Below are 12,645 nucleotides of genomic sequence, written 5' to 3' on the forward strand. Positions count from 1 at the left end.
ATTATTACTATTTATTAAACATCTATTACATTCTGGCCACTAAGTTACACATTTCCTTTTGCAAGACAAATCAGGGACTTAGATTGATACAGGAGAAAACTTTCTAATAGCATATGCAAAAGCAGCCCCAAAGGAGACTTACGATGGGTGTTTTTGTATATTAATCCCTTTTTTATGTTTATACCTGACTATCCTATAAATGGCTCAAAAATGCTATCCCAAGAATTAACCCATGCTTGCTGACCATCTCTGCTATCCAAATATTACTGTTCATCTTTTTTTTTTTTTTTAAGATTTTATTTATTTATTTGACAGAGATCACAGGTAGGCAGAGAGCCAGCCAGAGAGAGGAAGGGAAGCAGCCTCCATGCGGGGCTCCATGCGGGGCTCCATGCAGGGCTCCATCCCAGGACCCTGGGATCATGACCTGATCCAAAGGCAGAGGCTTTAACCCACTGAGCCACCCAGGTGCCCCATACAGTTCATCTTTAAAAAGAAGGTCAAGACATCCTATAAAAAATATTTCCAAGCTACACTAAAACACTCCTTTTCTGAAATCCTGCCACACTGGTCTACATCCACTATTTGTTGCCTAGTAATATTCCACCCTATGACATCTTTTCTATTGCTACCTAGAATTGTATTGAACTCTTGCACTGTTACTTAACCATTCACCCTCATAAATTTCCTTAATAAACTCTAATTAGCCAGGATTCGGCACAGTGCCTAACACAAAGAAGGAAGGTGCTCAGTAAATATCTGTTGAGGAAATAAATGAATCTGCTTTAAAAAAAAAAAAGGGGTTTTTTTTTTTTTTTTCAGTTTTTGCATCTCCTACATGCACACCACACCTTGAAGTGGTATTAATATAGTTAAACGTGATGTGCAGTAAGAGTAAAGATCGAAACCCTTTCTGTGATCAGCACTAAACCAATACTAGTCATCTCTATTTGTCAATATTCTTTTTTCTGGAGGACGGCTCTAGTTGGGAGTGATCTGGTTTTAGATCATCTCCAAGGAAGGAATGCAAAAAGTATAACCGAGAAAATATTTCAGAGATAATACGGATAACTCTAACTGAAAGCATTATAACTAGAATACTGAGGATGCAGTCACTGACCTCTTACTTCCCTAACTACTATGCACCTTTATAGGAAGGACAGAGTTTTCCATTAATACTTCAGACTCAGAATGCCATCCAACAATTTTAGTTGGATGCAAGTACTCAAAAGTACTTAAGAAAACAAACCAGAAGATGAGTGGGAAGGAAAGATAACAAGTATTGCGCCTAAAGTCTCATTTACTCTCCTCACAGGAAAGAAGACTCAAGTCTGACTGACTGAACTCCCATGTCTAAGGCTGAAGCAAAAGGCTCACCACAGGCCACCAGAACATAAAAATAGCTGGAAGTTTTGAACTGGTGAATGCTACCTCCTGCCTGTGAAAAGGAGTCCCTCGCTGGGTCCATTCAAAGACACTTACTTAACCTCTTCTTTCAGGCGTCACCTGAACTGCTCGTCAAGAATTCTAGACAAGCTCTCTTCAAGGCTTCGGCAATTCTGGTAAAGCCGGTCAAGTTTTAAACCTGAAGCCTGCCCTGGCCCTCCCTGGGCTCGGTAACCACCACCAACACCCACGCTTGACTTACACCGAACACCTCAGTGAAACGTGCGAACTTACACCAGGAAAAAAAATAACACTGCCAACACACCTGTTACGTACAATCTTTTTCAGCTGGGATAAGATACTAAGCAACTTCCAGTCGCTACTTTAGGGTAACGCCATCTCAAAAGCGTGGCGTGTTTTAGTAAAAGAATCCATCCTGGGCCAACGTCCTGTGGTGCCGGCCGGTCCTGCCCGGGCCGTTCTTTTCAAGGGGACTAATCAGAAGTTACTTCGGGTGGAGGAGTGGGGTAGACCTACAACAACCCTTTCCTCAATGCAAAAAAATGGATTCTTGCCTGCCCCTCAATCCGAACACGAAGACAGAAAATTGAGAACACGTCACAAGACCACGGAAATGTTTGCCTCCAGGACTTGGAAGAGAAAAGGTAGTTTGACCACAATACCTCTCCAAACAGGGACTGCAAGATGGACACTTGGGACTCGCGACAAAGCACCGTGTTTTCCAAGTGAGGCATTCCGGCGGGTACCAAAGGGCAGCGCAGCCCTCAGTCAGCTCCAGTACCGGAGCCGCAAACTCCCCTCTCCCCCTGAGTCCGCGCTCCCGCCGGAAACCAGACTTGCGAGGGTGTGGGCGGGGCCGGCGTACCCGTGCGTCGGCGTAACGGCAGCGCGCACGGGAGCGTCGCCCCGTCCCCAACTCCCGAGGGCGGAGGAGGCGGGCTCTGTTTTTCCCCTTCGAGGAGGGGTGTGGCTGACGGTGCTGTTGGTGATTGGACATCTCGGCTGCCGCTTTTTGCCATCCAAAGGCCCGGAGACCACGCTGGGATGCGAGACCCATCAATCGCCTGGCAGGAGATAAGGGGACTCTGCGGGTTCCTGATCACCCCCAAACCCGTAGCTTTGATTTTCTTGCCTGCAGAAACTGAGTCCCAGGAGCTTTCGTCCTGAAGCGCCATCGTCATCAAGGAAAAATAATGCTCCCACGCTGGGCATGGAGCCTGCTTAGGATTCTCTTTGGAGGGGTGCCAGGGTGGCCCAGTGGTTAAGCGACTGTGTTTGGCTCAGGTTATGATCCCACGGTCCCTGGGTGGAGCCGGACTTTGGGCTCTCTGCATGGCGAGAGGCCTGCTTCTCCATCTCCCACCCTTCCTCTGCTTGTGTTCCCTCTCTCACTGTCTCTCTCTCTCTCTATCTCTGTCACATAAATAAATAAATAAATAAATAATCTTTAAAAAAAAAAAAAAAAAGATACTCTTTGGAGGCGATTGAGTGGCTCAGTCAGTTAAGCGACTGACTTTGGCTCAGGTCATGGCTTCAGAGTCCTGGGACAGAGCCCTGTACTGGGCTCTGTGATCTGCAGGGAGTCAGCTTGTCCCTCTCTACCCCTCCCCATGCTCATGCTCTGTCTTTCAAATACATAAATAAAAATCTTTAAGAAAAACAAAAACAGATTCTCTCCCTCTCCCTCAGCTCCTACCCCCCTCCCCTCATATGCACTCTCTCAAAAAATAAATAAATAAATAAATAAAATATATATTGAATTAATGACTTTTTCCAAATGACTAGCATGAGTTCTATTACAGAGTAGATATTTAACCACATTTGCTGTATGAAATGAACAATTAAGGAAAAATTCCTGCTAAAGTAAAACACCAAAAAGGGCCCCAGTATCCTAGTTTCAGTTGCAAAAATGCTTTCTGTGCCTTGAAATACAGCATTCCATTTTTACTCAGTAGTCTGATTATCATAGTTTTAGTCACTTTGAAGACTATACTGAGCTCAAAAGAAAGTATAAATGGTTGTCGAAAAAATAAACAAGCATATAAAATCCAATTTTACTCTGAAATAAAGCTACCATTAGGTCCTTTGGCCATTTGCTGTTAAGGAAATTTGAACATGAACCACCAAGATGGTCTTTAGAAACTGGGTAATAAAGAGGTGCCTTGCTGACTCAGTTGGAAGAATATGCAACTTTGATCTCAGGGTCTTGAGTTGGAACCCCAGGTTGGTTATACAGATTACTGAAAAGAAAGAAATTGGGTAATATACCCTCAGTACCACATTACACTTTGGTGGAAGTCCCTCCAGGTAGATGAGGACATTGCTTAGAGTATTATTTTAAAATAAACCAAATATTGACTTCTTTCCAAAACAAATATATTTTAAGAACATGTAAATACTAATTAAATAATAATTACCTGTATGCATGAATTTATATTAGGAGAAAACATAATATGAAATAGATTTGAAAGCAATGTCATACTTAGGCAGATTGCTATATATTTTTTTTAAGATTTCATTTATTTGACAGAGATCACAAGTAGGCAGAGAGGCAGGCAGAGAGAGAGAGAGAGAGGAGGAAGCAGGCTCCCCGCTGAGCAGAGAGCCCGATGCAGTGCTCAGTCCCAGGACCCTGAGATCATGACCGGAACTGAAGGCAGTGGCTTAACCCACTGAGCCACCCAGGCGCCCCAGATTGCTATATTTTATGTACCCTCTCTGAACTTACTATACATCTGTCTGGTTCAATCTAGGCACTATGTCCACCTTTTCTGCTCCTTCCATTTACCACCTGTGATAGAATAATGGCCTTCCAAAGATAGCTGTAACCTAATTCCAGGGCCTGTGAATATGTTAGATTACATGGCAAAGGGGAATTCAGGTTATAAGGTAATAACTTTGGCAGAAGGCGTTTAGACTGTATTATCCACATGGGCCCAGTCTAATTACAAGAGTCCTTATTAGTGGAAGAGGTAAGCAGAAGAAGTAGAACCAGATGGGTGGCAGTGTAAGAAAGACTTAGACTGATGTTGCTGGCTTGGAAATGGGAAAGGGGACATAAGCCAAAGAATGCAGACAGCCTCTAGAAGCTGCAAAGGGGAAGAAAATGGATTCTCCCCAAGAGCCTCCAGAAAAGAACGCAGCCACACTGAAGCCTTGTTGTTAGTCCAGTGAGACCCATTTCAGACTTCTCACCTCCGGAACTATAAACAAAATTGTGTTGTTTTAAGCCCCTAAGTGTGTGGTAATTTGTTAAGGCAACGATAGAAAACAAATGCACCACCTGTTCCATTTGAGTTCATCCTGATCTTTCTGCTGGATTAAAATATATAGAGACTTCACTCATTGATACTCCTATTGGTTCGCCTTTGTAGTAATCATGTTTGGAAGTAAATTAGGGAAATTAAAGTGGTTTAAAAGAACATTTGTCTCTACTTACCGATTTAAGAGTGAGGATCATAACATAGACCCTGAAGTAGTACAACTTTTTTTATCACACCAAAATTATGAAACCACCTTATTAGAATTCTATCAAAACCTAAAATGCCAAAAATGGTGCAAATTCAAGGAAAATTTGTCAAATCTATTGCAGAAGATTTCAACAGCATCTCCTTCAACTATTCTTCAACTGTTAGATCAAGCAGACAAAAACAGTAAGGATACAGTAGGTTTGAAAAACATAATTAACAACCTTGATTTGCCAGACATACATAAAACGATTGCTTTTTCCAGTATTATTCCATCCTCGATTCTTGGCTTTCCTGTGGACTTGCAATCCAGAGGCGGTCTCTCTCCACATTCTAGCCTCTCCAAAGAGACACAGAATGCTGCTCTTTCCCCACCCTGCCTGGCTATTTGCCTGTCTGATCAGAGGGTAGGAAGTATTCTCAGCTGTCCTGTCCTGCTACAGTCTTCAGCCGGCCCTGGAACTTAGCAGTGGGTTTTTTCTCCATAAATCTGTCCTTCTCTCCATAGCGGCTAAACTCTGCAGTGTGTCTTTGGGGGATCTTATTTGGGATTTCCTCCTCTGCTCCTAAGAGCAGAAGGTGTTTTCCATTTACCCTTCTCCCAGCTATGTTTTTAGGTTTTCACATGTACTCTGTAGGTAAGAAGGTTTGTTGCCTTATTTCTGAAGGCTTAAGACTTTTGTTTTATACAGAACAAGAGTCTGGGTGGAGTTTTGTTCATTTCGCAATTTCCAATATTTCTCATTTCTCGTCCTCATTTCTCATCTCTACTTTGTACCCTAGGGAAGCTTTCTTCTGCACTGCCCTTGAACTTTCTTGTGAGCATCCAGTGGAGATCTATGGAGATGACCCTGTGAGTGTGAGCTCTCTTGGTTTGTGGCTTTATCTTAGTTATAATTAACCTTCACTAAATCATTAAAAATTTTAGCTCAACATTTTTACCTGCTTCTATGGCACCTACTTTCTCCCCTACCCTGCATTTTGCTACAGGTGAGTCAATGCTTACATCCATCCCTCCTTGGAGGAGCCCATCTTTCCTTAAATTTCATGCTATTTGGTTTCCCTTTGACCTTAGCTCTTCTTTGATCCCTGTGGATTAAAGAAAAATTATTAGTTTATCCAGCTTTTCTTGTTAGAGTGGGAGTAAAGCTCTTTCCAGATTTTTACAATCTAGATTATAGTGGAACTCAACTAGTTATTTTTTAAATGCAAACTCACATCCGTTCTCATTTCCCTTTTTACTTTTTCTGCCTTTGGTTTGAAACTTCCATCTGAAAGCATTTACATCATTGACTTCAACTGTATTTTCTAGGAAACCAAACCTAAATACCTATTTCAAGTCCAAGCTCCAGTCCTACAAAACTCCCCCAATTTTGTCAACAAAACATTTCCAATCTCTCAAGTCTAATAAGACAAATACTTTACACTTGTAGAGCACCTGATGTTCCCAACCTTGTATTACAGATATTTGTGCTCATGGTTTTGGGGGCAACAGTTGGATTAAAATACTCAGATTCACTTGTTTATTCCTTCCTTCATTTATCTAGCATTTGAGTGGAGTGTCAGAGATGCAGTGTGACCAAGAGAGACGTTGAACCCCATCCTTGTGAAACTTACAATCTAGTAGGGAAGACAATGAAGACATAATTAGAAGCTTATGTCCTACAGATGCCCATTCTCAGTAAAAAACAATAAATAAAATACTTATAGAATGAATAAATTAGTGACTGAATAATTCTTCACAATTTTCCCCTCTCTTTTTTATGTTACATTTAGCCTCAAATATAATGTTTCTTATGGTCCCTATCACATTATTTGAGAATTTCACTGAATGTACCTCAGGAAATAATTTTCACAAAACATCTTCTTTTTAAAAATTATTTATTTTTATTTTTTATTAACATATAATGTATTATTAGCCGCAGGGGCACAGGTATGTGAATCGTCAGGCTTACACACTTCACAACATTCACCATAGCACAACCCTCCACAATGTCCATAACCCAACTACCCTCTCCCTACCCACTCCCCAAAACCTACAGTTTGTTTTGTGAGATTAAGAGTCCCTTATGGTTTGTCTCCCTCCTGATCCCATCTTGTTTCATTTTTTCCTTCCCTACCCTCCAAACCCCTCATGTTGCCTCTCAAATTCCTCATATCAGGGAAATCATATGATAATTGTATTTTTCTGATTGACTTACTTCACTCAGTGTAATACCCTCTAGTTCCATCCTTGTCATTGCAAATGGCAAGGTTTCATTTCTTTTGATGGCTGCATAGTATTCCATTGTATATATATACACCACTTCTTCTTTATCCATTTATCTGTTGATGGACATCTAGGCTCTTTCCACGGTTTGGCTATTGTGGACATTGCTGCTATTCAGGTGCACGTGCCCCTTCGGATCACTACATTTGTATCTTTAGAGTAAATACCCAGTAGTGCAATTGCTGGGTCATAGGGTAGCTCTATTTTCAACTTTTTGAGGTAACTCCATGCTGACAAAACTTCTTCTTTGATAAGTGATCAAAAGTAGCTCTTCCTAAGTGTTGGATTATCATTATAGGACCCCAGTTTCCAGTGCTTCTTACTCTCTGAAAGCTACTAATATGTATGAGAAGTCTTTTAAAAAATTCCACTGAACAGGACAAATATTTTGAAATTCAGGTCAACTCAAATTTATTTCTATGAGATAGTTTTTAAAATTATATCACAAAAGAAAAAGTAATAAAAATACGTCTTGAAACTATATTCAAAGTAATTTATGTAGTAAAATATAAGAAAATCCAATATCAGAATGAGATTAAATCAATATTAAGTAGGAAAAGCAAGTCAGTTAACTTTTCCACTGCAATAGCCAGATCCATTATTTTTACATTACTTCTTTCTAGTTTTTTAATATTGCATTTCTAAGAACAGTTTATGGGACAGCTAATTTAACACTCTTTAAATGACTTTATATTCACTTTAGTGAATATTAATGAATACATTCTTATTCAGAAGATAAATAATGGGACGCCTGGGTGGCTCAGTAGGTTAAGTGCTAAAGTCACAATCCCAGGGTCTTAGGATTGAGCCCCGCATTTGGGCTTCTCCAGCTGCAGCTCCCACTCCTTGTGCTGTCTCCCACGCATGCACTCTCTCTCTCTCTCTCTCTCTGTTAAATAAGAATGTATTAAATCTTTTTAAAAAATAAATAATAAAATATTGGCTCTGGTGTTAAACAGATGAGTTAGAAACTTGGCTCCTACATTTATGAAAGGTGACCTTAGATATATTAATTTTCTAAGCCTTGACTCCTCATCTATAGAGTGAGGGGAAATAGAAAAAATCCTACTTCACAAGACTGACAACTCTAATATCAGTAGAAATTAGTCAGGTAATGTCATGATCAAGCCATGATCCCGGAGTCCCAGAATCGAGTCTGGCATTGGGGTCCAAGCTTCATGGGGAGTCTGCTTCTCCCTCTAACCTTCTACCCTTTCACGTTCTCTCTCTCAAATAAATAAATAAAATCTTTAAAAAAAAAAAAAAAAAAAGATCGACAACTCTAACTCCAGGAAGAGAAGATTCTTACTTCGAACTTCCTTAGCTACCTGACTAGAATGCAAACACTATACTAGGAGGCAGGGATCTTAGTGGTTTTGTTCAATACTCTAACTCCAGATCCTGGGATAGTGACTAACATGTATAAGGTGCTCAGTTAATATGTGTCCAGTAAATGTATATGAGGTGTTTATCAGAGGCCCCAGCACATGACAAATATGCAACAAATATCAGTATGATTATAATTATTTAATTAGCCTGACCAAAAGCAAACTCCTAACTCTTGCCCTGCTGCTACCACAGTCATTCCATCTCCAATAAATTCGCACTACGTGTTTCTAGTTGCCTAGGCCAAAAATACAGCTCACATTTACTTCCCTTTTTTCTTAATACCTAACAAATTCATCATAAATGCTCTGTCTTCATATTCCGTTGTGAGATATTTCTCCATGGGTCTCTCACATTCCTGCATATCTTTTGTTTGTTTGTTTTGTTCTTTGGATTGTTTGGTTTTTTGGGAGGGTAAGGTTTTATCTATTTATTTGACAGAGAGAGTGTGTGTGTGAGCACAAGTAGGGCGAGCAGCAGGCAGAGGGAAAGGGGTACCCCGATGCAGGGCTCGATCCCAGGACTCTGGGGCCACAGCCTAAGCTGAAGGCAGACACCCAATGACTGAGCCACCCAGACGCCCCATAATTGTGCATATCTTTTGAGCAAGACACCGAATGTTCTTTTCTCAAGACTGTCTCTTCTAAGAACCTGGTGTAATAAACAGCTTAGAAAAATAGAGATAGTGTCTTTCTCTGGAGAAAAAGGGCAGGCAAACTTTCAGCCTGGTATAGTAAAGATAATGTCACCTTCAGGAGCAAAAGCAGACATGTTTATTGCCACGATAAAAGACTCTGGCTTCCCTGTCACATAACAAAACCCACTGTATGTGTGTAGTTGTTATCTGATCTTCGTTGTGTTGCTTTTTAGGAATTGGAGCTGGGGCAATTTACACAAAAAGACTAATACTGAGGCATAGAATTAAATGTGTGTGTCATAGAAGTCTTTCTAGAGAAAGTGGTATCTGATGTGAATACTGAAATATCAGTAGAAATTAGTCAGGTAAATAAGAAGAAAGTGCAAAATTTCAATCTGCAAAAGAGCATGAAAACAAAAGTTTAGAGGTAGACTTCTATTGTCTATTAAAGTATTACAAAGTAGCAAATATGTAAAAATTCACATGACCAAGCAAGATAAGAAGATTCTGAAGAACATCTAATGTTTTAGTGTCTTCCTTGTGTGTAACATATCAATTATTTCTTGAGAAAAGGACAGGGCAGATATGGTCTTCCAGTGCCCATGTATCAAGTCCATCTTTTTCTCAAATGAGTGTAGAATTCTTCCATGACAAATAGCCAAGAGTCTTGGCCCCACAAGGTGGGAGGTTGAGGTTTTCCTGGGACCCCATAGTCTGTTAGTGTCCTAATCATGCAATGAAGCCATCTATTAGATAATCTAACAGCAGGAAGAGGAATGAAGATAAATAAACAGGTTTGAGAGCTATTCGGATGGTAAAATTGACAGACTTGTTTGGTCAAAAAGAGAGAGAAGATAAGAATGGCTGCTAGGATCCTGAATGGAGGTGGTGGCCATCACCAAGATGAGGAGTAGTGGCAGAGCAGTTTGGGGAGGACAGGGAAGATGAGTTCTGTTTGGGGCAGGCGAAGTCTGAGGATCCTGAAAGACAACCAAATAGTGATGTCCAACTGGCTGAATGGTTCTGGAATTTAAGAAAACCATTGGAACTAAACACTCAGATTTGAGATTCCCTAACATTTACAAGGTTGTTAAATTCATGTAAAAATTTATGTCACTTGGGGCACCTGGGTGGCATAGGTGGTTAGGCACCTGACTCTTGGTTTTGGCTAAGGTAAAGATCTCAGGGACAGAAGATCAAGCCTCTGGCTCCATGCTCAGCTCAGAGTCTGATTAAGACTCTCTCTCCCTCTCCCTCTTCTACCACCCCCCCACCCAAGTGTGGGCGCTTGCCAGCTCTCTCAAATAAATAAATCTTAGAGAGGGAGAGAGAAGTCACTCAAGGAGAGTGAACAGAATGGGAAGATTAAAGAAGGAGAATATGGAAATCTAAAAAACATCAACATTTAGAAGTGTCAAAAGAATTGAGAAAACAGCCAGAGAGAGGGCAGGAAAACCAGGAGTGAGGAAAGAGGCATCATCAAACTAAGAAAGTTTCAAGAAAGGGAATGATCAACAGTGTCAAATACTGCAGAGGACAAATGAAATGTATACTGGGATCATATAAAAAATGCTGTTCTATAGATGGTCTTTTTCCTTACACAAGGTTGCAAATATTTTTTCATTCCAGTAACTACAGATCTGCGTTATAATTTTAAATAGCTACAATGTAGCTGCTACATAGACTTCAATTGTATGAGTACATAAGGATTTATCTAACCAATCATCAACTGAACCTCAAAATTATTTCTAATTTTTGCTTTTATAAAAATTTCTGTTAATATCTTTGTATATAGACTGGGACATGTGTTCAGATATTTCCTTAGGTCAAAACCCTAGAACTGGAATCATTAGGTCAAAATGTCTATAGACTTTGAAGATTTTTTATATATGCTTACCAAATTGCCTTCTAGTAATTTGCTCCACTTAGCTAAGCCTGGGACTTTTGCACTAAACCAGGGAGACTAGAAGAGAGGAAGGGTTGTCACAAGCCAGGAACACCACGTGATTCTGGGCAAGAGGAAATGGACATGCTTTCTAAAGAAAAACATCTATGAGCAGGTCTCTATAGATTGAGATCCACCAATCCTAGCACCTGCTACTCCAGGATAAATTGCTGGACTGACCAGAGAGGAAGAGGCAGTCTATCCCCATTCTTGAACAGTTTGGGTAGAAGCAGAAGAACATTCTCTGAGCCTGAGGCTGTACCATCTGGAGAAAGCAGCCAAATTAGGAAAATCCCTCAGTTGAGCTGGATTGTCAAGTAGAGTGATGTGCTCCTGGCTCTTGGCCGAATTCTTTGGGTTTTGCAGGCAGCTGCAGCTGTAGGGTAGAGAAAGAGAAGCCAGAGGACTGATAGAACGATCCACAAAAATGGGCTGCGTACCTGGGAAAGAGAAAAGCTGGGGCAGTTTTAGGAGAAAGAAAACCTCTTGGGAGGTCAATGAGGAGAGAAGAAAGCCATGAGATAGATCATAGGAGAGGAGGCCCCGGGGATGGGAAAATCAGATTCCATTTAGAGATCCAGACCTTTGTCCTTGCTTTCCAAACCCACAGCCTCACTGTCCCTGAATGTGAGGGTGACCCACCAGACCTCTCCCCATCCATCCAAGTCCGGTACCAGTCTGCAAACCTGGCCAGGACAGAACCAGACAATCTCTACTCTGGTTGGGTCTGTTGGGACTAGAGGAGAACAGAGTGGAGCTTGGTCGTCCACGCCCTGCCACCGCAAACCCTGGGTTGCTGATGCTCACAGAAGGGAGAACCCCACTTACAAGGCTTAGTTTTGGGTTTCTTGGCTGAACCATGAGAGTTCATCACATCTCCCTGCCGATAGCTTTTAGAATGGAGGGTCAAGCCTACCCGAAATGCAGTCCAAAATGGGCGAGAGGGGGTCAGATGTTAAGGGGGCAATCTTGGCGCTCAGCCACTTTTTTCCTGGCAGGAGCCCTTTCACCTGGGAAAGGACCTCAGCACACTGCTGGAAGGATGATGGAGATCCAGAGGGCTTCCCACAGCTCTGTAGCTACTCTTCTCTGCCTCTAGATGTCGCCCTTAGAGTCAGAATAACAAATTGTAGCTCTCCTAGATCGTATCACCCCAAGACAAGAACTCTGAAGCTTACCTTACCCCTCAGGATGACAACCCTAATTGGTAGAACTTACACTCACCCGACCACAAAATTGATGGGCTGCGGAGAGGGGGGCAAATAATTGCTTTCTCTTTCCCTATGTCAGATATGTGAGGAGACTGGAGATTAGGGACTGGAATTATGGTACAACAATTGAATTACTTGAAAAAGACTCCATCTCTCTGTTGCCTGGGCAAAAAAAATAGTTTGGGCTGGTAGCTCCCTCATACTCCCCAACAAGAGGGGCTGTATCGTCTTACTGGCCCCAGGATCTCCAAGGTGCCTGGCAGCAAGGTTCTCAGAAAGCTCCTTGTAAACAGCTGACATCTTAATCAGCATTTCCTAGAAAT

At 41.4% G+C, this 12,645-nt stretch overlaps 1 protein-coding gene across 5 annotated transcripts in view; it reads right to left on the reverse strand.

The window, feature by feature from the left end:
- ORC5 (origin recognition complex subunit 5) overlaps positions 1–2,269 on the reverse strand; it is a 91,775-nt gene extending 89,506 nt beyond the window's left edge. For all 5 annotated transcript variants that reach the window (XR_014300844.1, XR_014300845.1, XM_082691919.1 and 2 more), the window contains exon 1: positions 2,070–2,269. Coding sequence is in view for 3 of the 5 variants with exons in the window: in XM_082691919.1 (XP_082548045.1) it covers positions 2,070–2,141 (72 nt within the window). In the remaining 2 variants the exon portion in view is untranslated. The remainder of the gene's footprint in view (positions 1–2,069) is intronic.
- Between the last annotated feature and the right edge of the window lie 10,376 nt (positions 2,270–12,645).

Source organism: Mustela nivalis (genome assembly GCF_964662115.1).
Source record: "Mustela nivalis genome assembly, chromosome: 12".
In the NCBI taxonomy this organism is placed as follows: Eukaryota; Metazoa; Chordata; class Mammalia; order Carnivora; family Mustelidae; genus Mustela; species Mustela nivalis.